The sequence below is a fragment of the Lagopus leucura genome, unplaced genomic scaffold (assembly GCF_019238085.1).
Source record: "Lagopus leucura isolate 7727_CA_CO unplaced genomic scaffold, USGS_WTPT01 Super-Scaffold_100012, whole genome shotgun sequence".
Taxonomy (NCBI): Eukaryota; Metazoa; Chordata; class Aves; order Galliformes; family Phasianidae; genus Lagopus; species Lagopus leucura.
In genome coordinates this window covers 7,905,721-7,931,725 of record NW_024962267.1, presented here as the reverse complement: position 1 = coordinate 7,931,725, position 26,005 = coordinate 7,905,721, and the positions used below count along the sequence as shown (strand labels likewise).

General features: G+C 40.7%; 1 protein-coding gene across 1 annotated transcript in view; it reads right to left on the bottom strand.

Moving 5' to 3' along the window:
- Positions 1-783: 783 nt before the first annotated feature.
- Positions 784-26,005, bottom strand: part of PPP1R1C (protein phosphatase 1 regulatory inhibitor subunit 1C) — a 41,191-nt gene continuing 15,969 nt past the window's right edge. Inside the window, exons 3-5 of the mRNA XM_042874915.1 lie at positions 20,951-20,988; positions 19,086-19,146; positions 784-1,222 (exon numbers count right to left, since the gene is read on the bottom strand). Of these exons, the coding sequence (XP_042730849.1) occupies positions 1,134-1,222; positions 19,086-19,146; positions 20,951-20,988 (188 nt within the window). The 3' untranslated portion in view covers positions 784-1,133. The remainder of the gene's footprint in view (positions 1,223-19,085; positions 19,147-20,950; positions 20,989-26,005) is intronic.

Below are 26,005 nucleotides of genomic sequence, written 5' to 3'. Positions count from 1 at the left end.
TAAGTTAAGAGCCTGGCACAGTGCAAAATCAAAGTCGTGACAAAGCTGGGAGCAGAGCCCAGCTCCTCTTGATACCATTCCAGTCTTGACTTTGGCCTGTTCAGATGTTTTATGAAGGGTCACTTCCCTGCTTTCCTTGTTTGTAGCACAAAAAGGCCTCAGCCCTGTAGCTGTTCCTGCCCAACCGAAGAGTCCTTTTAGTTCTTCCTGTGCAGCTGAACAGAGCTAGAGTCACAGAAGCTGATTGCAATAATGGTGACAAAGAGGACAGATACTGCAGTGCAGATGGAGGGCAACAAGATGGCTCCCAACTACAAAGGAACGCTTGTTAACAGATCCCTTTCTCGGCGAGTCTGCATGGAAGAGCTCAAGCTGTGAATGAAATCATCATGCAAGGCATAGACAGAAGGTTCTGTGTTTTCATATGCCCGGGGATTTTTTTTTGTTTTGTTTTGTTTTTTGGGTTTTTTTTGCTACCTCAGCTCTCTGAGATTGACTAAAGGCAGTGGAAAGTTAAGTCTTTGTATCAAACTTAGCTAATACAACAGTACAGTTAATCTTAAAGCCAGAAAAGTATTTTAACTGTTGTGTATCTGGGAGACACCAAAGAACATCTTTGCATACTTCTCCATTGGACAGAAGAGGCACCTCTGCTTATTTTGTTCCTGTCTGCATTACTGCAGGTCACTCTAACATTACTGGTAAAAGCAGCCCTTAACTGATGGGGTCATTCTATACAAACACTCCTCCACAAGCTAGACAAACCCACGGTACAACATACAGTCTTGTCTAAAGAACATATTATTTATTTTGTAGCTCTTAGATGGGATTTATTTACAACAGGTCTTAGAACACAGCTCACACGCAGAAGTTAAGCTTTGGCAGTGCTGCCATCAGATCTACCATGTTTGCAACGACATTTCTACGTCATAGAAAACGAAAGAGTGACGTTAAAACAACCATTTTATCTCTGGGTATAAGGCTCAAAGAACGGATTTGCAGGTGGCCATAAAGCCCAGTCAAGGTGTGCCCCCGGCACACCCTGCTGTGTGGGAACATAAGTGGTGGTGAATAGTGGGACACACACGCAGTGTCACATCGCGGTACCTGGCCCCCAAGCAGACTTGCGTGGCTTAGTGGTCCCATTCCTCTTCTCTTTCACCGATTCCCTCTTCCTCCTCTGGGAACGCTGAATCACTCTGACTCTTCAGATGCTTTATCCCTGAAAATAGAATAGTTAAAATTTACGTTAGTTCATATCAGACATATTTTTTCCATGAAGGAAGAAATAAACAAATAAATAAATACATGGAAATATTTTTATTGCCCATACTGGCCCCCTTTCCCAAAAAACTCTTCATTCAAAGAGTACTGTGATGTATTTCCAACAGAAATACTCTCTTCCTTGAATACGGGCCCTTTGGAAATTTATCATACTTTGTAGGAACAGAACAGCTTCTTTTCTCTTAGAGATCAGATTAGTATTGCCACTATAAAGCAAGGTTTGAGTTTTAAAGGCTAAGAGAGTAGGTGTAGGAATCATTCTGCCTGAGCCTGAGGCTGATATGCTGAAGGCCCTTGTTCACTCCAAAATATGGGAAGATTTTTCCAAATTCATCACTTGGAGAATTTTCAGTTATTCGAGTTTAATGAAGTTACAAGCAGCTGAAACCAGAATCTCATAGAAGTTCTAACAAGGGGAGTGCAGCCTGCATCCAGCAGGAGACAAGCTCGGTTCAGCCTGGCCTCCGGGCTCCCTTTCTTTCAAAAGCATACAAGCAGCACTTAGTTCCCTGGGAAACAGTTGTTCAGATGTAAAACATGCAAATAAATTAATGCTTCCTAGCACAGTACGTGTTAAGTGTGCCCTACAATAATCAACACATATCCAATTAAGTAACTGTGATGATAAGTGAAGAAACACTTCGAGTGCTCAGCTACCACCATGCTGGTCTCTTTAGCAATGCCCTTCAGTAAAACAAATAATTTAATATGATTTCATTTAACTAAAGGTTAAAAGAACATTCGTTTCAAAATGATGCTATGTACGTATGGCAAATTCATCTCCTTTTGTTTATCACTGTACTGGTCTAATGTGCATTATTCAGTATTTCAGATCATAGAATCACAGAATTGCTCAGGTTGGAAAAGACCTTAAAGATCATCAAGTCCAACCATAATCTAACCAAACTAACTACACTAACTCCAACAACACAACATGCTAAATCATGTCACTGAGCACCACATCCAAATGGTTCTTAAACACACTCAGGGACGGTGACTCAACCACCTCCCTGGGGAGCCTATTCCAGTGCTTAACAGAAGGGATCAATGGGAATCAAGGAGCGTTTTGAAGATGAAATTCTCACTCACCAGGCCACTTTCACTATTAGTTAGTTGTTTTTCATAACCTCCTTTCTACATCCTGCCCTTCCCATTGCCAGTCACTGAATACCACGCATCTTTGGGATGTACAGACTTGCAGCATTTCCTACACTGGCCAATGCATGCAGAAGACTCACAAAGCCGTCATTCACAAACCTCAAAAAAGTTGCGGTGGAGGTTGCCAGAATTATTTGATCTTGCAAGCATTGTTATGAAATAAGACAGCTATGCAATGAAGGAAGTTGTTATGAATTGACAGATAGGCCATGGAACTCCTGTCAATACTGCATTCTAAGCCAGCTGCTGAGAAATTAGATCTGTTCATATCCAGCATCTTAGCCTAGCAATATCTGTTTGCTAAAGGGTTATATTCTGGTTGGAGATCGAGTAAAAACTTACTACTCGGGTCACTCCAACTGTTCTTAGTACTGTTGCTATGGTGGTGATGGTTTAATAAAAAGAAAAATATTTCTTTTTCATCTTTTCGCTCTTCTTGCACATTGCAATGTGAAACAGAGTTCATAGCTCTCTTTTCCTAAACGGCAATCAAAGAGGCACCAGAACAGTGTTGTCTGGGGTTTGTCCCTCTTCATTGATGAAGCAAGGCATTAAGGATGAACAACAAATATAGAGAGAAATTTTACTCATTAAAACAAACAAACAACAAACAGAAAACAAAACAAAACACAGGAATCCAAAGACAGGATATTTTAGAAGATACTGCTTGTACGTCCAGAAGATCCAAGTTCAAATAATCAAGTCACTCATTTTGCATAAACCACTTTTCAGTAAACTTTACAGTATTAATAACTGCAAACAGAACTGCAGATGCATATGCTTGTCCCTGCTCTCCTTTGGGGGTGGCTTGTGGGGTCTAAGAGATCTCCTTGCTGGTCCCCAGCCCTGCTCCAGCTGGGACTCTGCTCTCCTGAGAGCAAAGCCTTTCCAGTCCCACTGCTGCTCACTGCCCCCAGACACAGCTTCAACTTCTCACTGCACACTCACCACAACAATCACACACTCACAGGTTGCTCAAAATCATTGTATTCTGCTTTAAAACAAAGCTTATCTAAACACTGACATTTGTTTTTTTCTCCCTTTCCTCCCACACTCCTTTATGTTTCTGAAGCCAGCACAAGAATTGCTTTTCCTCAAAGGGTTCATATTTCACTGTAGGTAATTTAATCCAATTAATGCTGATGAAGAAACCCTTAATGCCAAGCCATATTCAGCAGACGTGCACTAATACACTTTGAACTGTTAATTCTTTTTAGATGAAGTCACTGCCTCAAAGCATATTTCTAGATTACTTATAAATTATGAGTGCAAATGGGACAACTTCCTGGCATTTTTGCAGTCACATAATAACATCTATGCTGTTCAATCAACAGTCTATCCATCTGACCAAAGCATCAGATTAAAAGGCTAAGATATGAAACAACCAAGTGCTCCTGAATTAAATTTCTCCTTTAAAAAAAAAAAAAAAAAAAAAAGGTAATTAAGGTAGTTCTCCATCTCTTATAATTAAGACAGTTCCTCTTCCTATTTAACTCTTCTGCCTTCATTCTGCTTCATTGCCCAAGGAACACTGTTGACATTTATGAAACTTCAGATTGAAATCAGCTTGGCAATCTGAATTCCCAGCAGTTTGGAGGGTTATTTAATTTTATGATTTAGAACTTATCCTCTTCCTATTGAAAACCAATATCCAAATTTTTGAAAAAGAGTGGAAGCTGAAACTGAGCCACAGACAAAGAAGGCTAACCTTCAGACTTTCAGTACTTAGATCATTTTGAAATTATCAAGCAAATAAACCTGGACAAAGAGGATGATAGCCAAATGAAAACATCTGCTTTGTGCCAATCCTAAAAGAAATACGCACTAGCTCCTTCAGCAAAAATGGGAATATCAAGACAAAAATCATGTATTCAATCCCCTGGATTGGGAGAAATGTCGTTTTGTGGATCATATTGCTCTGAATTTAACAATCAGTCCAAAATATTTTGACTTCACTAAAGCTCTTTTGTCATACTTTTGTTTTCAATTGAGACAAATTTTTGAAATAATAATTAAAAAACTTACAGCACAATAACAACAACAAAAAATGCATTTCATAAAGAAAAAGCCTCCACCACACATCTGGGTCTTACTCACAGTACTGGTAAGCAGGCTGCAGTTGGAGGCAGCCATGTAGAGCCAGGAGAGCTGGCAGGTCTCAGGGAGCAGCCTCCTCCCAGCACAGGCATGGTCTGCACTGCTGCAGGAAAACAAGCAGCTGTACCAGAAGTCCACCTTGGGAAAGCAGGAACTCTGTGAGTGAGCTCCATTTGCAAAAAGATGATGTTTACAACTGGTGAAAACAAAGACAAGATAAAACTGAGGAATATAGGGAAATTAAGTGCTCAATGCCTGTCTCCACAAGAGCAACAACCCAGACTCTTTGGCAGCTCTGGCACCCTCACCCAATTGCATGTCCCCCTGCAGACTCTCTTACAGGTAGTCTCAAAGCCACCAATGGTACAAAGAAAATCGAACAGTAATCTGAAATTACAGCAACAAAACATACAGACCCAGCCCTTGACAACTCCCACAAGTGACCACAGCCAAGCCTATTGGCAGGGCTTGGCCTTGCTCTTCCAGATAACATTGGGACATTCTCTTCTTTTTTTTCAGGAAAGGAAAGTTCAGCTTTTGTGATTGATCTTATCTCCAGTTATAAAGAAATAATAGCTAATTTACAATGAATGTATGTACAGTTCTATAAATGCAAATTTAGTCTGATTTTAAAGTTAGAGAAATGAGAAGAAGTGACACACAGATAGATATTCTCAAACTCCTGTTTAGATCATCCAAAGAAAAGCAAAGCCAGGCTGTGGCTGTCTTAGTGTGATGGAGTCTTCGAAGGCTAGCACACATGGTGGGTCTTTAGAGTTCAGGACAAGAATTTGAAGGACCAATGTGGCAGTTTAAACTAAGCTGACATTTTAGCAAGCTGTAAATCAGAAAAACAATGTGTGCTATGTTATTTTATACCTTAGCTCAGACTGAGGAGAAGAAAAAGTTATCATGTGTTTAATGCGTTTATGAGACCAAGATACTATTCAATCCCCATTTATATTTACTTTATTTTTTCTCTCAATAACGTGGATCTTTTTCAAAAACACAGATAATCAAATGAAAACAAATTGTCTGAAGTACTGGCAAATCTAACCGGTTTATGTAGGTCACACCTGGAGTAGATCAGATCATCAGCATATCCAGAAGGTCACCACGGCCTCATAAATATTTGTGAATGACCTTTCTAATACCAAGCAATGAGGATTGCCTCATTTTCTAAATGCACGATGGCTGTTACTAACTCATCTCTTCACTCCAGATATACAATATTTAATTCCCACGGTGAGCCTCTTAAATGACAAATTTGGGGACTTGTGCTGCTTTCTCTTCAGTCAAAAGACCCAGTGTTACACTGGCAATGAAGACTGTATGAGAGCAGCAAATTCATGTTGCAAAATTCCAGCTGTTTTCCATTTTATTCTCTCACACCTCACTTTTTACTTCAGTTTCCTCTCCCAGAAGCTGCCTAAAGCAGCTCTGACTCCTTCACACTAGTATGAGGGATCTGCTTCAGCTCAGCAATGCTTGGTCAATACTGCAGAACAAGCTGGCCAGAACAAGCACTGGACACAGGGGTCAGTTGAGCTGTGATCAAGGGACAGCACCCTCTACTTACAGTAGCCAACAGAGTAAACTAAGGCTTTTGTTGCTCCAGACCGGGATATAATCATCTCCTTTTGCTGGTTGCCTCGCTAGCAGGGATCAGTCAGTCCTAAGGGTTCCAACAGAAAGCGGAAGCTGCTGCAGTCAGCTGCGTGGCTGTTTCAGACTACAGCAACCCCAGCCCACCCTTAGTTCACTCTGAAAAGCCAGAAAACATTTCTCAGCTGATTATGTGGAAGATGGCTCTGGGTCAAATACCTCAATGACGGCTCAAGGTGAAAAACATGGCGAGATGGTTCCCACGTGCTTAATGACAGGCTCACTGGGCTGCCAGGGCTTGCAGCAGGGACAGCTGAAATTCTTCAGCTACATCTTTTCATCCCAGTTTTTCACGGCTCAGACAGAGGCTTAGAGCTGTCTGCTCACACTCTGCATGCTCATGGTGAGACAGCTGAAGAAGCCCGCATGTCCTGAAGCATCCACAGCCAAGGTGCTGCAGGCCATCAAAGCTGACTTGCATAAATAAAAGCTAATAACTCAATGCTTAGTTGTCTCTCCGTAAGGCAAGGAAGGTTCTTTTAATCCTGAGGATGTCTATAGTCAAAACTTGAACCATAAATAGGCTGATCAACTCTGTTTGTACTGCCCTGGTACTATAATATGGCTCCAATGCCCACCCCACTGGGCAGGTAATATTTGCTCAGTAAGCTTCTCTGCAAAATTTAACTGCATGTAGCTTTCTGTTAACTGCAGCAAGGAAGATTTAAGAAGTTGTATGCAAGGAATGAGGGGGCATATGTACATTTGCAGAACTGAGTACTACTGTAGGCTTAGGGAGATATGAAACCTGAGACCACATCCAGATTTGATGCACCAGCTGTGGCTGGCTTCTCTTACAAGGACAGGTGATTAAATTTAGGTCCAGTCACAGATTAGAGGCAAAATCACCAACACTTCGATTCTAGCCCTTTTTGCTAGAATGGATCACTGGAAATGTTTATTCTCCGACACAAGGGCCAGCATCATCACGCTCTCATAAGTATTGGTCTTGCTGCTCAACAAACATTTTTACTCAATTCAGAATTATCTTTGGAGGATTTTTAAGTGCGAAGATATGTGATGCTCCTCCGCATTGATGGTAAAGAAACACTTTGTAAAAGGTAACCTCACTGACAACATCCTCACTTTCTCTCCATTTCCTAGGTCACTCTCTTGTTCCTGCTCACAGCTGCAGCACCACAAAGAACAACCCTATGGGATGTCCTGTGACACTCTGGATGGAGACTGCACAGATGCCCACTGACCTTTGCATACTTTTGAGAGGAACAACATTGCTTCCGAGCCCTCACTTAGCCAACATAGAAACTCCCAGAGTTTGATTCTCCACTTGGCATCCTGTAGCATACCCAGGGTAACTACATGACTGACAGCTTAAGTGGAACGGAGTCAAGACAAAGCACTTATAAAAATGACAGCAGCAGACTTCAACAGCTGAATATTTGCATTTGTTCAGAGCTTTGCAATTGTTGCTTGCCTGAGATTAGGAATAAAACCCTGAAAGTAAAAAATTTCCTTTATGAGAAGAAAAATAAAAATAAAAAGATACTGCCAAAACATTTTATATTAGCGGTGTAAAAACAAACACTCAGCTTTGCCTAGTTCTTTTTAACATGAAAATGTAGGCATGCTATAGGAAAAGTAATTAACTTTTTATCTGAGATGAAAGCACAAGCGAAATTAACTTAAACACTCAGAGATTTGTGTACTGAAGATATTACTGAAAATGCTTTATGAAGCATTTTGATCTCCACACCTCTATGAGACTTTTCTGAGCAGCTGTATTTCAGTTTCCTTTAGACATTCTTATCTGACTTCAGTGTCAACTGACAGAATTATCCAGCTGCTCCTCTTTTCCTGAAGAATTACACTATGGCTCTATTTTTTCATATTTTTTGGCCAATACAGGGATTTTTCTGAGGTCAAGAAACCTAAACAGAGGAGAAAAAATGACTGCCACATCCTGAGAGGAGAGAATCCCTGGCAGAGACAGGGAGCTGCTGAGCTCCAGAGCAGGAGGCTGAGCCCACAGTGGGATGAATGGAGTTCCGCATGTAAGGGCTGAGCAGTTCCTGGTGCTTCACAGCTTCCTCTGCTCCATCCCAAGTCTTGGCAGAGGACCCCAACCCCCCAGCTGCTCTGTGTTGTTTGTCTTCTGGATCCGTGTTTTCTATTTTTGACGTTCTTTTTGTGGACGTCATTTCTTTGCTTGGTCTGGATCAGAAGAAGCACGAGGTTTGTTAGTGGCAGACCTGAATCTCATGCTGAGCGCTTTGAAGCCTGAGATTTTTAGAGTGCAGATAGAAAGCTTCCCAGTGAGTTGTACTTGTTAACCAACAACAGGACCAACAACTCTGCTGGTCAGCAGAATATGTAACTCCGTCTTTCACTGCCATAATTCCATATTCTGTGTGGCTTTCACTTTTAATTAATCCGGTCTGCTTGGTTTCTGTCAGAAGTCTATAAGCTTCTCCATTAATTTGCTATGAATGAATATGCTATGGATGAATCCCCTACTGAGTTGTAATTACACTCTTCATTGTGAATCTTCTTATGATGACAAAGGAGATAGAGTTTTGGCATCCATATAAACTGACATCAGTAATATTGTAAACTTTGCAATGAGCTCTCTTGTTGGTTTAAGTATCTCACAACCTCCTTCAAAATGACAAGAACGTTGCAATGATTGAACAAGTGATTGATAAGTCTGTGCTTACATTAAATTATCCCCATCGTAGCTCCTTCATGGGTGACATATAAATAGCAGGCAATTCCTTTTTTTTTTTTTTTTTTTTTTTTTTTTTTTTGTGTTACAGCTATAGTAGCTGCAGTGCTTACAACCAAAATGGAATCTGTTGGGAAGAATGAGCCTGCTCCATTTTCACCACATCATTGTCTGCGAGCTGCTCAGATGTCCTCAAACAGCTGGGATCTGCTTCAGATGGCAAGGCTCGGGTCTTTCCTGTAGCCCCAGGCAGCAGACATTTCATGCTAACCGAAGCAAATTCAACAAAGCGAGATACAACAAACATCGAAGAGCACCAGAGCTCTTCTGAGAGATCAGAGCCAGTCCAGTCCCTCTTCTCTTTTAACACCCTGGTTACTAAAGAGGTCTTTCCCATGCTACAGTTTTGGAGCTCGCAGCCTGCACTAATTTTTTATTCTGAGACATTTTTTCACTGTATTTACCAAGGAAACTGATGTTTAGAGAGTGCTGTTGTAGAAGTAGGAAACGTAACACTACAAAAGGTGTCATCCATCAAAACAAAGGTGAAATTCTGGTGTGAGCAGCTGCAAGATCAAGTTTTTAATATGCTTGCCATTGCCATACTGTGAAATAACTGCATTTCAGAAACAGCAAATAAGACAGCTATTGAATCACAGAACTGGTGAGGCTGGAGTGGTTCCTCAAGGGACCCCCAAACCCAACCATGTTGTCCATGACCTTGTCAGGTCAGGTTTAGAATATCTTCAGGGAAGGAAACGGCAAGCTTTCTAGGCAACCTGTTTCACTGTTTGACTGCTCTTACAGCAAAAACAACCGAAAAAGTATGTTAAATTGAATTTCATCCACTTCAGTTTGAGTCCTTTGACTCCTGTTCTCACATCACATACTAGCTCCTCATTTTTTTAAAGCAGAGAAGTGTCACGAAGGGAACTGTGTCTAACATTGTTACTTAAGGCATAGATATACTTAACATAAAACTGCAACTGTAGTCTGAAAAGTAACTAAACAGAAGTAGGAAGTGGATGGTAATAGATATCTTACCATTGCTCCCAGTGTTCAGATAGGTTTTTTTAAAGAATCCATGCTCCTAACTCATAAATAGTTGGCTCTCTTAAAAGCTGCAGCTAAAAACACACTAAAGAGTGTGAACTTATCATTTCTAACAGTTTGACATCCCAATCCAGTCTGAGACTATGTGAATACTTTTGAGACTCACCAGGCTGCCCTGTAGAAGCAGGGATAGCACAGCTTTCTGACAACTGAAAGTCCACCAAATTCTTATTCCTAAAACAAATTTAAAACAAATACTAAGAAATCAGATATTGAACATGGAATGCAGCTACCAGAAATGATTTGCATTGCCACAGATACAGCTGGTCTCACTTTGCAGTTGCCATTGGCAGCAAAACATCAGGGGCAAAATCTTTAGTGGCTCTTCATTGCGTGAATGACTCGAGCTTGTGAGAAACCTACATCTCCTGGTTTGCCTAAGGCATCAAAATACCCCAGAGCCAGCATCCAGTACAACCAGAATGTAATTACATCCTGGAAACACACGATCTGGCACTTAAATTAATAGTCAGAGACTGGAAACAAGCATTGCTCTCAATTCTTCTGGAAAGTGAAAATAATAATATAGGAGAAAGAATATCAGTTTTCTTAGTTTCATTGTGGAAAATACAGCCAATGTGCAAAAATGGCAGACACACCTCTACATGATTAGACACGTTCATTTCAGACTCATAGATTCTGTAAAAGTGAGTTTCAACACTGTTCTTACTTTTGATCTTACCAAGAGCGAGATTGAAGGGAAAATGGAGCTCTGAGCACTGCAGGATTGGGGGAAAACACACAGGTGAAATGCAGTGATAACCTAACAGATTTTAGATGAGAAATGTAAGCCATAGGTGGACTTTGACATAATTCCTCTAGTTCATTTATAACCTTTCTTGCCAATTTCCCCCAAATTTCAACACAACTATTTAGAAAAAAATCTCCGTCACAATTCTAGCCGTAAGAAAATACACCTACATGGCGCCAGAGGGAGCTTTAATGCCAAAAATCCCCGTGACTGCCTGCTCAGCAATTCTGCTTTCTCGGGGATCAGGAAGCAGGGGAAGAGAATTTATACCGATTCTCCTCATTCCCGAAAGGAAAGGAGCAATGTGCTGCCTACCTTTGGCTCTGCAAGGAAATCTGCCCTATGAGCACCGGGTGTTTCTAGGCTGAGAAGATCACAGCAAACTTCTTAGGTGTTTTTCTTGTTTGTTTTCCTCTTCTGAGTGGTCATTAAATCCCACAAGTCCTTTTAAAGGTATCCTTGAAAGCAACTACTCTGCAGATTGCTCAGAGCCTGCTGACAGTCTCCTCCAGGTATAAAAGATGTGTGGGATAACATTGGTTCACGGGTTGGGTGAGGGCTGAAAAAAACCCTGAAAAATCTTGTTTCAGGAATAATTACCAGCTAAAACCACTTAGAACTCTTTAAACAACTTCCTTTTGGCCCATGCAGCTCACAGGAAAATGAATCCCTTTTCAGATCCATATGTTTGCTGCAGTATTTCCTGTTTTTTTTTCTTTTTCTTTTTTTTTTTTCTCTGGTCACATTCACACACATAATTCATTTGAGTTTTCAGGCCTAGCCATGGGCTGAAAAGGATGTGGTTGAAATCTTCAGGCTGCTCATGTTCTTGTCTCCATGCCAAAGCTCTGGTGGAGGGTTTTGGGAACTCTCTGTTCCTGCCAAACCAGGCAACGTTGCATCCCAAGGGGTGAGGGAAAGGAGAAATTATGGAGGGGAGGAGAACCACATGGCCATCTTTAGAGAATTTTTCACTTTTCATTAAATTCAGACTATTAAGCATTCACTCCAAAAAAGATCAAAAATCGAGTCATAAAACTCAGGCAACATCCCCATTACAAGGAACCCAAGACAGATGGCAATTGAGAAAAGAAGCAAATCTCAGCCTTATTTTGGCCTACCCACAGAACTAAGGACCATGTTGCTCAGACACAGAGATATCAAGAAAATAGTGCACTGCTTGGACTTCTACTCAGGTCAGAATAAAACCTGGTGGTAGAAACTAAAAGAGCAAAGGCTAAGTTACTGCCCTGGAAGAGCATATTTCAAGGCTCCCAGGAGACATTAAGAGACATGAAGGTACTACTTAGAGATAAGAAATCAGATGAAAATGCAGGGGAGGATTTTTGTTTAATTAGGCAAGAGGTGAGCCTGCATCCCATGGAGGCTCTTCGCAAAAGCCCTCCTTAGGGAGGTATTTGTATTGATTCCTCACCTCCTGATCAAGCTGTTCCCACCTTTGCACCCACAGCTACCAGCACATGAGCCACCTCCCCCAGAAGGAGAGATCTGCTCTGCCCAGCAGGCTGACAAACCACACAGTGCTGGGGATGGTGAGCATCTGCCAAAACCATCCAGCCTGTATACAGAGTCCTGCAGCTTCTGTCCAGATGCCAAGGAGGGGTCAAGCACTGCACAGGAGCCCTGCTGGTTCACTTGGTCTCCTTGTTTAGGATCAAACTCAGGGATTTTGGTGCTTGAGAAGAACAAAGGGGCAATTATTTATTACAACAGGGCCTACTGGAGTCAGTGTCTGTCTTGGGGCTTGGCTGTTAACCTCCAACCCAGAACATATGGCTACAGCCAGTAAAGAAAATCTAATGCCCTGCCAGATGACTGGCTTCACAGAAACCTAGCATCTTCTCAGATAGAAATATTGTCTTTTCTTCAAAAGCTTTTTCAGCAAAGCCCTGCCAAAATCTTTGGAATTAAACTACAAATACGCCTCATGATATAAAGTAACCAGAACAAATCATTGCTCTTCCTGGGCTTTCTACTTTTTATTTGAAAATAAGTACTAAGTCTTTCACATTCTCTTTCTGCAATATTTTATGTACTTGTCTCTTTAAAGATTTACTTCTTAATGTCTTCTGTTACTGCTTAGAAGCAATTGGTACCATGATGTTTACACTGTTCTATCTTTGGTATGACAGTACTCAATAATACTATCTCCAAGCCAGAAATGCTGTTTCAAAGACATTAGTAAGCTTATCATTCCATCACGAAATCAAGGCCAAAAGGGTCTGCCCTTAGAATGAGGCCAGTTTAACATTCATTCCATGAAGGTTAGAATGAACGGTCAGGTACAGGAACATCATGCTGAACTGAATGAAGTCAGTGGAAATATTCCTCCTGACTTTCACCGGCATTGGATCAGGCCTTAAACCACACATGGTGATCTGGGGGCTGATATTAGTGCTCAGTACAACCTTTTCTTTTTCACATGCCAGGTACCAGTGGCAGATGACAAGCTGTAGCACAAATGCCCCATTTTCAAGTACAGCAGATGTCAAGCTTAATCTCTACTGAACACCTCAGTCTCGCTAAAGGTAATGTGGTATTTACTGCAGACAGGGCCACAGCCATTTTGAATTAGAAGTTGCCAGCTGTGTGAAATGAAACGTATTCAGTGCTGCCAGCAGTAAGGAATTAAACACAGACTACAGCAGCGTCTGCCAACTTTTGGTGGCAGTCAGTTGAACCTGAGGTGGTGGCAATCTAATGCATCCCAGTCACTAAGTCAGAGATTCACTAATTAGCTCATTTTTTTAAAATTGTATCTATTACCATACTAGTGTGCAAGTGTGAAGCAGGAGAGAGGCATAGGGAGAGCGAGGAAGAGACCAAGCAGTAGAAGGTAGCATCCTGAGAAAGAACAGCAAAGACGCACATCCCACCTCTTTCTTACAGTGGTACATACACGGGAATTTCAGAAATACCCCCAACTAGGTCTGATACATCAGATGAAATGAAGCCAGGAAGTCTGTCCAAGGCCATGCTATATTAAGTGATGTGCTCGCCTCAAGGTGCTTTTGTGACTAAGATATGGATAAGAGTAGCTAAAAATAAAATTTTTCTTGAAACAAAAGCTACACTTCTCTTTTGTGACTTGGCTATGAAAAAGAAAAAAAATGTAATTGTACAAGATTGCAGAATGAATTTTCTTTACCCAGTGCTTCAGGAAGCCCTGGCAGTTGTGGGACTTCCACTCCTGAAACAACAAAAAAACTGATGGTGCTATACCACATCACAACACATTGACAAACAGGAGCAACGCACGCAAATAATGACGCAGATTGTTGCCCTCTTCTATTACCCAGGAAACAACTATTGAGACAGATCTTCTACCTAGAGGGAAGGGATTGAAGAATGTGCACCATACTGCATCTATGCTGGGGTCTGAGAAGAGGGTCTGGCCCCATCTTTGATGATCACTTCAGGTTCTGGCCTGCGCCTTCACAGAACCACCAAGGTTGGAAAAGACCTTCAAGATCATCCAGTCCAACCATCCACCTATGACCAATAGTACTCACTAGACCATGTCCCTCAATACAAAATCCAAATGTTCTTTGAACATCTCCAGGTTCGGTGACTCCGCCACCTCCCTGGGCAGCCCATTCCAGTGCCTGATCACTGTTTCAGAAAAGTAGTATTTCCTAACGTCCAGCCTAAATCACCTCTGGTGCAGCTTGAAGCCTTCATTGTGGACCAGTCCCAGCCAACTACTCGGAATTTATCTCAGCCCCTTAGCTCACTGCAAAAACAAAGATATAAAAGTCCGAGCCAAAGTGACTTACATAAGAAAAGCATACGAGCAGCACCAGCTTAGGCTGTGAATTTTGACAAACCTATCTCGATGTTCAGAAAATGGTACAAGATGTGTAAAAGATTGTGGCTAACATTAATTTTCTAAAAAATTAAATTTAAGACAATTTATGAAGCACAAATGACACAAAGACATAGTATTTTTCTTTTTTTTTTAGCATTCTATTTCTTGTTTTCGCCCTAATGAATTTAGTTAATGACAGAACCTAGTTAGAGTTTGCCATATAAGAAGACAGGCCATAAAACAATACAGTTTTCTGTAATGACTGCTTTAGACTCACAAACGTCACTCCTCTGCCACTTGAAATAAATTTAGCCTCAGATTTTTGCTCTGTGATAATTCTCATGAGCTTTGAACTCAGTGCCTATCACAGTAACAACAGTCCTTTATGTCTCCAGACTCTATCTGTGTTCTTGTTAACCTTCACTTACAAAGTAATGAGATGCATCAGACATCATCAAGCTGGCCTAAGGGGTTACAAATTTGGATGAGGGCCACATACTGTACTAATTGCTTCTAATAAATTACATATTTCAGGAGGGACATCATGATTTTAATAATTTATTCTACATTTTGTTTCCTTTGGAGAACAAGCAGGTACTAAACAAGCACGGCATCTGAAATTCATGACAGAAACTAGAAAGAGCTCATTTAATATCAGCCATCACTCTAAATACTAGAATTATGCATGTTTCAAATCCCTGGGTCTGAACACCCTGGGAACAGCCACTGAGTCCTGGATGTTTTAATGAATCAAACTAAAAGATGTTTTTAAATGTTCTTTAGGATTATAACAACTTGTACTTCATCCCATTTCAAGTGTTGTTGCTAGGACTAGTCAAAGAAAAAATCTTGGCCTTCATGCAAAGAAAAAACATTAAGAGGGGATGTGTTCTCCCAGTGGGTAGAGGGAAAACATAGTAAAAGATTCCACTTCAGGAGGGAAGGACTTTAATTATGATCTAATGGCAGCTAATTGCAAAGGTGGTCCAGTGAACACAGAAAGCAGCAAGAGCTTTCTTCAAAGCCCACTGGGAGTAGTAGGATCTTGATGCTGGCCCCAACAACCTCCTGCAGGGTGAACTCAGATGAGGGAAGGTTTCCTCTTTCCCTGACCTCTAGCACACCCACACCAGTAGGATCACTACTAATGAAGTCTTCAAACCACTCAGGAATGAGTGCTTGCTTCTCAAGGGAAGACCTTGGTGGTATTTAAATAGATGTTAGTATTAATAGCAGAGGGGCTGGTAGATAATGTGGAGACTTGTGACCTCTGGGGAGCAATGCAGATTTGGGAACAGCTCAGACTGTCTTCTGTTTGTCTTTGTAAACCTTGTTTCCTGTCACTCCAGTACGTGTTTCCTTTCAAGAATGAGCTGAAACAAAACATGATATCTAGGTAGTAGGAAAACTGCTTTGGTACAAAGCATGTCTTTAGACTGAAAGCTGCCACTGTAACTCTGAGCCTCAAATGTGCTCTTCTAATTTTCAGGCGGTGATGAGGTGCCAAGGAAGTACCTTTACCAGGGATAAGCACAGTCTGAGCTGCAACTCTCTGCCTGGGGGGGTTATTTCATTTCAGACTTCTCTGGAGATCATAAGGGGAAAAGGCACAGCTCCCAAGGGCTCCTCATACTCTCCAACCAGAATAATGGAGATTTCTTTAAGTATACCAATTTGTGGATGAATGGACATGTTTAAAAAGCTGGGCACCTGCTTTGATACCGAGGAAAATTACCAAAGGATTCTTACTAATTTTATCATAAAGAACAATAAGCAGATCAGTACTAGGATAAACCAACCTTAAGAAATGAGAACTGACTGAAAAAATAAATTGCTTTGGATACAACTGATAACTCTTCGAATGGACATATTTTCCCTGGTTGTTTTTACGGTGTTCTTTGTCAGGAGATACAAAGTCAGCTTCCGTACATGAAGAGGAGCTTAAAATGGAAGGAGAAAGTGATAGGGATTCAAGCTAAACACATTAGCACATTGGAAATTAGGGAAGTAAGGGGGCATTTGAAGCTCCCATATAAAAACTCAAGAGACAGGGAAGAAAGGGGGGATGAAGAAAGACAAAACAGAGATGGTGAACTCAGAAAACAGTAGAAAAAAGTTACTAGATTAAGTACATGGGATGAACCTATCACTGATCTGAGATGGTATAAGCTTAGTAGAGTTGAGAGTTTAGTCTATGATGTTAGAGCAGCCCTCAAACACAGAAAAAAGTTTCAGCCTTCCTTATGTTCAGTCTGTCATTAGTTATCATTACTATCCTCAGGTAAGAGGTGCTGACAATGTACATGAGGTAAATCATAATATACTGAAAATATTATGAATTGGGTTCAATCTTCGGATGCTGACTTTTTCCATCATTGCATACTGTGTAAGGCTGTGGAGTTAATAAAAACTAGGGTAGCAGCATTAGCAAAAAAAATATTTTTGAAAGCAGAATAAAGAAACCTCTTTGCCATCCATCAGACGTGGTAATACAATACTAGAAAGAACTCTGCACTGAGCGGTTATCTGGTTTGCTGTCTGATCTTCTCTCCAGATTACCACCTAAATCAATAGCTCTCACATTGATTTTTCAAGCACATTATTCCAGTAAAAAGAGCAATGCTGTGAGATGAGTCAGCTGTTTGCTATGTCTGCAGAGATGCTGTGTGGGTTTTTTTCCTGAAAAATCAAAGCAGGAACCAAAGCACACACACATGTACATAGGAATAAGAACTTACCTGTTGCACTCTAACCAGGCACTGGCTCTGTATACACATGGCTTTGCTACAGCTTGCTACAACAACTGCAAACCCACCAAAGACAGTGCAAGCCATATTAAGGATGGAACCAAAGCATTTGGAAGCAGTATTAGACAAATAATAGCATTGTCTTTCAGTTCAGATCGTTTCTATGGCAGAGTGGGAAAGTATGCTCACATTAAGCTAAGAATGCTCTCCATCTATCACTATGACATGTACACCAGTGCTGCATCTTCATTTACTTTTTAAATTTCAAATATTTTAATGTATTTGCATAGTTAATGTAACAAGAACTATTGTCCTGGTATTGTACCAAAAAATATTCATCACCTAGAATCTCATGCTCTACTGTAGATTGACACATACACTATAAGTACAGAGGGAGAAACAGCTCAGGGGGAAAACACATGCAAAGCTGAGGGAATACTGAGAAATCAAGAAGCCTGCTATTCTGAAAGCACTGGGGAGAAAAACCAAATAACCTATAAAAATAGAATTATTTAAATCATTAAAGAGCTTTTAAAAATTCTGTTTCACAGTCATGCTTTTCATAGCATTGTGTATTTTGGATTGCTACATGTGCCCCCTAGTCTCAGTCTAAACAAAATAACATGAATGTTTTCATAGCAATGAAGAGGAAGGAATAATGAATTTTCTGTTTCAGGATACTTTTTTTTTAACAAAAAGGTTTATGTTTATGACATTTCCAATATGTTAAATTAAGGGCAATCCAGCCTGTTTACAATGCAGTTATCAATTTCCAGGTGCCTACCTGTGCTTCTGGGAATATCACACCGGTTAGGGAGTTAAGGTGTACAGGATAAGCATTTTACACTTTTCATTCTTCTGTTCACAAGCTATTTCTGATCATCTGTAAGCTCTTTTCTTCTAGAAAGTCTCTTCCTTGGGAATTAAGTTTATATAGTAGCAAACTTTGCCAGGAACTTCCCCAGACCTGAGCAGGGGTAATGCTGAGTAGGATGTAGTCTTAGGACCATGAGGACCTGTTTCAGATCTCTTCATTTACACACTGTTTAATTTAGACTTACACGGGGGAATAATGCAGCAATGGCATCAATAAGAGCTATTGCTGCCCACTCAAAACTTTCTGTCACCAATTATTAAAACTTACTATAAGAAGATTATTTCTAATATCCAGTAAACAAACTTTAGCCAGTTTCGACAGGTAGCAGTACCTAGGTGATGTGTTCAGTGTTGCTAAGTGCTGGAGAACTAAAGCTACTGAATGAGATATTAGATATTAGTAGAGCTGGCTGTTATGGTAAACTACCTAACAATTGTGGTTGTGATCCACTCTACAAATACTTGACTTCCTGTATTTTGTCAGGTTGTGCTGAGAAGAAAGAATAGAAATTGAAGATATTCATAATCTACCAGGAGACACTTGGCTATGTCCTGTACAGACAAGTGACGGTGTAAGCAGCTGGTGAGTCCCCACAGATCTTGCCTACTGGAAGCATGAGCAAGTCACTGAAGAAACAAGGCCTTTAAACAGATTTCCCACTGTTGTTACACTGCCCTGAGGCCAATTGCAGCCCAGTATCAGGAAGACAACCATTCCCATGTGAGAGACCAGAGACACATAAGCAACAACTTCTCACAGCCCCACGCTCTGCTTGGGAGAACACGGAACTATGGCTTGTGCTGGGTGTTCCCTGTGCACAGGGGCACAGAGCTGCATGGGACCAGGGTGCTCCCAGGGCAGGGACAGTACCTGGACAGTACCTTTGAGAGCAGGTGGGGTGTACACGCTCTGCTTCCGCTGCTTTGGCGATGAACTCTGGCACTGGGGATTGAAAATAGAGACAGATGGTAAAACACGGGCAGAGAACTTTCTTGTGCTTAGCAGCTCGGGGTCGCGCTGCACAGCTCTTCCCTCTCTACCTGAAAACTCTCTGAGGTTGCTTGCCCAATGCAAAAACTTATTTCACACTCAGAATTACCCTGGGTGCTTTTCAGACTAAGTGGTAGTTCCTTATGGCCCCAGTAGGGCTGGATTGAAAGCCATACATACAGGCAGCAATGATAGGCAGGTTTGGGATAGACTGCAGCGCTCTGCGTTGCTCCCAGTTCAGGAGCAATGAGAAGCATCTGTGGAAATGATATCGTGTGAAGTCTGATGCCAGCTCCTGTGCTTTTGTGAACACAGGGAAAATTTAAATGGACAAAATATGCTTAATGAACAACTTTAATAGCTCCCAGGCACCACTGAAAATTACCCTTAACTGTAAAAGATGCTGTTATGCACAAAGTTAGGGCAGTCTGTGTTTTTAATAGTCTATGTAACTGACTCTAAGAAGGCAAATACATACATATATTAAAATAACGCAAGATTTACTTTAACGAATATTCCAACTAATCAGTATAAAGTATATGCATAAAGAATGACTCCATATGTAAGGTAATAATGAAATTATTACTACACGCATTCTAACAAACGAAAAAACCCTCCCCCTGCAATTTTTCAATGTATTATAATACTCCTCAAACAATTCCACCAACCACTCAGCCCTCAGCTAGTCCTGTTTTAAGGGATATCTTTAGAGATAATATAACTTTTTGACCCCAAAGTCACACCTATGCACAAAAGATGAATTATTCCAAAATGACAGCATTAAAATTACACGTGAAATGATTACATCAGTGCATATCTAACAAGACCTAACTGAAACATACTCCAGTGCTAAGGCAGTGCAATTTCTGCAAAAGTTCAACTGGCGTATGTACCAACATGGAATATCTCCATATACAGAGGATAATAAAATCACATAATATCTCACACATGGCTAGGTTTGGAAGACATACCACATTCCCAAGAAAAATGTAAAAAAAAAGCTGTGCCTGAGCAAGCTTTACTTGCTCTCATCAATTTTAGTTTTATTTGCTTATAATGATGCTGCCTCCTACTTTTCCTCTGGTGTATCACCAGTGAATTTTAATCTCTTCAAAGATTATTGGAGACAGCTCTTAAGAAAAACACTGCCACACAAATGCCACCAATCCTATTACCTTATCACAATGGATGGAGTGATAACATTTATAAATAAAAGATTGTCTTTTGGAAAGAGAAGGCTATTTATAATCACTCTGTGATAGGTTGCTGATCCTCACCCCAGTGAATCACTGATAAGTCTGCATTTGAATCCAAGTCTGAAACAATCAATACCTCCTGCAGCTATTTTAGAGCTCTGCTGGATTCTCTGGGCAATTGGTGGAGGCTAAAGTGAGAAGGAACTGCGGGAGCTGTGGGAGGGAAGATGAGAGGGGAGGAGCCGGTTCTCAGCTCTCCTGCAGACAGCTTCAGTCCTGTGCCTACTGTGGGCTAGGCAAAGGACAGCAAGAAGGGATTTTTGCAGCCCCACAGCTGCCTGCAGCCCCACAACTGCCTGCAGCCCTCTGCTTGAGGCAGGAGGGTGAGGAAGCAGAGCTGGTGGACACAGTAGTTGGGTTTGGGTTGGCTGTGCTGCTGGAGGCATGTGAGCGTGTAAGTGTAGGCAACTACAGTGACGGACCAGGACATTTTGGAGGGGTTTGAACAGTAGTTCTATCCTAACAGTAAATGAATTTTAAGAAAAAAATACTTCACTTACTTCTGCCTGTGAGATGTTTGTTCTTTTCTCATCTTTTTCTAGAAAATGAAAAGATACAAAATAGAAAAGTTAGTACAAAAGCGTTTCCTGGTGCAAAGTCTTGCAGCTCTGCCCAGCACCCTAGAACATTCCTGTAAATAAGAAAACACTCCGTTGATCTGCAGCTTCTCCTTTGCGTCACTCAGAAAACCTGAGGCCTTACAATACTGTATTGTGTCTGGAGCCCTTCACTCCCATTTTTTGTCTGGCTGGGCTGGCAGCAGGGCTCCACGCCCAAGCGATTTGTGGTGCCCGAGTATTGCGCTATGGCTGCAGAATGGCATGCAGCAGCCTCACTCAGGGCTCTGCTGGGCTCCAGTAAGCACCAACAAGACCTTCCCCTTCACTCGACTGTTAATACGCTAGTAATGACACTCAAGAGTAACAGTAACATTCAAAATCAGCAAACCGAAGTGCAATGAAGTCTCATCTTTCATCTGAAAAGTTTAAGGACACCACTACTGTAGTCTTAGAAAAGGCTGTGAAATATTTCCTGATATCACTTACTTTTTTGCCTTAATTTGTTTTGGAGAATAGGTGTGACAGAAACAGTCAATAATAGAGATTCCTGATGAAAATAAACATTCTGGAAACTTATCTGAACAATTAAGAATAAACATTCTGGAAACTTATCTGAACAATTAAGTCAAATAACGTGAAGCGGAGAAGCTGCAAATTTTCCTAACCATTGCTCTAAAATCAGCTTGTCCACGAGACAAAATTATTTTTCTAGCGTTGTATTGATGCGGTTAATGATCAGAGTCTCTTCCAATGAAAACTTTCCAACCATTCCACAAAGATCATTCAGGATCTTTGATGCACTGTAGTTACAAGCTCTAAAATAAAGAGCCATTAAAAACATAGACAACAATCTAACTGCACCACTACTTGCAGATATAATTGTCCAATTTCTACTGATGTGTGACAGATTCGGAGGATGAATCAGTTCTGTGTACCATCGCTTCATCCAACTTTGTATCTAGGTATCAGCTGCCTGTAATGTGATTTTTTGTCAGGGGAAGAACCAGTCCAGGCAGACTAATTGCATTTCCTACTGCGTTCCTTACCCTCAAGCACATGTATCTTGCAAACATTAATTGATTTACTGATCTTTCTTGAAGTATGGATTTCACATAGGCTTTATACAAGAGACCTTCATTTGATTTATACTCAAGGTTGAAAAATGTGGTTCAAAACAGCACTGATTACTTCAGTGTGGTCCCACAGCTACGGAATTAGACAAGACAATCAGGAGGCCAGTTCCTGCCATTGACATTTGCATGACCTTGAAGCTGACTAATCTCTTCCTTGAATTCCCTACCTGTAAATAAGTATAGCAGAACCTTGTAGCCTTTTAAAGCACTTTGGATCATGAAGATATCCTGGCTAAATGGCTGATTATTTAAGTCCTTGCAATGTTTCTTATTAGAAGCATGACAGAGAGACACAGGCTTCAAATACTCAACACCAGAATTTTTACCTCAAGTTCCTGGACTTAGTTTAGAGGCTGAAAATGAAATAAATTGAAAACTTCAAACAGAGAACAATTAAGAATAAATTATGTCCCATTCCTTCTTGAAACACTAGGCTTGTTCGGATTCAAAGAATTTGTGGAAAACCCAGCTTGAGACTTGCATAAGGAGTCAGTCTCGCTGCAGACAGCAGCTTTGTTGGGTTTCAGGTCTTCTCCCCAAGGATTTGCATTTCTCTAACCCTTTGGGCTTGCACTTTAACTATTCCTCTTAGTGAAGCAACACTGAATTTATGAGAACCAGAAAATTTCCATCCTTTCCTTTCATCCAGCAGCCCTTAAATAATGTCGGCTTTTTGATCAAAACCTGTCCTGTCAAGTTACAGAAATCATTGATATCCACAGGGCAATGAGAGCCAATAAATAGCAACAAACAATGCAGAAATTCAAGAATGACTTACAAAAATACACCAACAGTTTTTCAAATCCAGAAAAAAGCTGGAATGACCAAAGGAGACAAACCTGAAGCAGCAGGTGTGAGGTGTTTTGTATGTATTTTGAGATCAAAAGAAAGGCAGAGACAGCTGGAGATATCTTTTGGTCAACAGTACATTTTGGTAGATGTTTGAGCACAGAAAGAACATTGCATGCTTATTTTTGAAAGGCATTTTGATAGAAAAACTCAACAAAGTATATAGATCTTCAAAGAGAGGTGAAGCTGAGATCACTGCTTGCCATAGATCAACACAGGGAAAAGAAAATAAAAATTCTCTCTGTAGAGGAAAGTGGAAAGATGAAAAGAAAGGGAGAAAGGAAAAGAAAGCAAGCAAGCAAGTGCTGCTTTTTTGTGTAGCTGTGGTAGTGATGAAAGACAGGTAGTGGGCTGTAGCAGAAGTTAGAGGAGATATTTAGTGAGAACAGAGCAGTAGTGCAGTGTGCACTGGAGCTTGATTAAAAGATCTCTGCCCAAGGAAATACCTTGAGCCATACTGACTTAACCGGAGGACTGCATTTATATTTGAGTGATTAGTCTTGCTTGGATATAAACAATGTTTTTCCATTGTAATCCTTTTTGCCTTGAAAGCGGTTCAAATAATGTTGTGAAAGTGTGTTCTTAATAATAGTGTCCATAAGAGAGTCATTTCATGTCCAAATTGATGTTCTCACCAAAAAAGATCAGTTCTGGCATAAGGAGATATCTCTGAGACAACAAAATTTATGATGGGAATGGATGGTACAAGGTAAGAAGGAACACAATGGGTCAGCTGCTGCAATGCATCCACCAAACTGAAACCCAACAAGACAGATAATTCCCAGCTTTAGACCCCTGCCAAATCCAGTGGCAATTAGAAAAACTGAATTTCTTTACTAAATTCTTAGATCCTGAAGTCCCCTTGAGAAGAGTGAGGAAATGATCTGAAGCAGAATTGATTCACAAAAGGGAATGAAACTCCTGAATTCTCACTTTCCTTCAGTTCTCAGTGACCTGACCGTTGTATGGTCAGGATTCTACTCATAAAAAACTCCTATTTATAAAGAATGAAAAACATTCTTGTCATGTTTATAACCAGGCAATTACAGAGAATATATGTTCAATTGGAGAGGTATTTCTGCCTTATGTTAAATTCTTGGTAGATAACTTCTCTCTCCAAGTTCTCATTTTTGGGGCCAGAGAAGGAAGACGACCATTTAACGCTTCTCCATTTTCTTCTCACAGATCATAACAGTGCTTACAGCATGCAGTGCTGCCCTATTATACTACAAATCTGAACACATGGCATTTTTCCAGTTTGACTCTTGGCCTAATTAGCTAACAGGAATCTAATACTCAAATCATTTCTGATTTGATTTTTTTTAAATGTTTTTGTTATTCAAGTGGTATTTTAAATCATATGAGAAGAGCTGAGAACTCATTTGTACGTACCCAAATGGCTGCAAAGTGGGGATTTGTCTCCCACACACTCATGTTAGTTTAGCTCATTTTAACATTAATTAGCACAGTCATCCAACCAAGCTGGAAGAATAAGCTGAACTACTCCAAGGGTATCTTTATACAAAGCCAGAAATAAGACGCTGTTCTCTGAGGTCAGACAGGATTTGAGCCTATGAATGCTGGCTACCTGCAGAATAATGCCCACCAGAAGCGGCTTATCACTTTTCCCCTAAGTCTCCATTATGATTTAAATGGCGAGGTCATGCTGGGGGAAACGTAATGGTTGTTTCACAGATCAAAATCTGCCTCTTGTTTCCCACTGGACAATGTTAATGCACTTGCAGCAGCCATGCAGGGCAAGAGGTGACGTATATTGAAAGACTTCGCCACTGACATCACCCATGGAATCTGCAGTGGAGTCATCCAGCAAACACTCATCCAGCTAAGTACACCTCTCTCTTTCCCAATGGCAAGAGCAAATAAAAGCCTCTTCTATAGGGTTTCAGTCAGGCCCTGGAGGAAAAAAGCAGGTCAGAAACTGGCTTTTACACAAGAGAAACTCAGCAAAAGGGTAGTATAATTGTTGGAGAAAGTTCCATGTAGAGAGTTTGGAATTTTCACTAGAAAAACAGAGCCGAGGAGCTTCAAATAAAAAACACAGCTTGTATTTGCCACTGGTATTTGTAAAACAACTTCATTGAAATCAGACTTAGAAACCGTTTGTCGTAATGTTATTTTGTGGTCTTTTTTTTTTTTTTTTTTCCTACTATCAAAACTACTTTTCCTTTCCTACAGAAGACAAAATAAAATCAAAAAATATTTCATGCTCTGCTTCTGGCAGAACACTAACCGCACATTGCTGGATAAGCTAGAATTTCATAGCTTTTTAACCACTGAGGTAGGAGATAGAAAAAAGTCCAGTAAGGCAATAAAAAAATGCTTGCGTAGCTAATTGACTTTTACTTGTTGGTTTCTATTTGTCTATATCTATCAATGAAAAATTGACTATGAGTATGAACATAATTACATTTAATTACAAAAAAAATATCCTGGTAAGCCCTCCTGGCATGAGTATGTGTTTCTGAAAATCTTCTCATTGCAAAAACATCTCATTAAAATCCAGTATAGCAGCTACTGCGATAAACATAGCTAGAGGGTCTTCCCCCTCCTCAGTCAAGTGCTGACAGGAGAGTGTGTTCGTTATAGTTCTGCTGCATTTCACACAGTAATCACCATTTAAATTACCTTTAGGGAACACAAATAGAGAGATTTGTAGAGGAAATATTAATAAGAACAGGGGAAAGAGGAGTTTGCTGCAAACACAAGCTTTTGCAAGGTTGTTCTGTAAGGTGCCCGCAGCACAGGCACGCATCCTGTGGAAGATCCTGAGCTACCCTGACAGCACCTAGGGGTACTGCTACCTGCCTCTGAGAACACTGTGGTGGATGGCTTCCACGTGCCACGTACTGACACAGTACAGAAATGTTGTCCTGGCGGAGGGGACAGAGAATGATTGAACTGATGGAACTAGAGAGAACAAGCTGGTCAAAAATATGCATGTGAAATAGAGTAAGAAGGCAGCTGTGGTTGGTTTTGAGCTCACAGAGAGCCC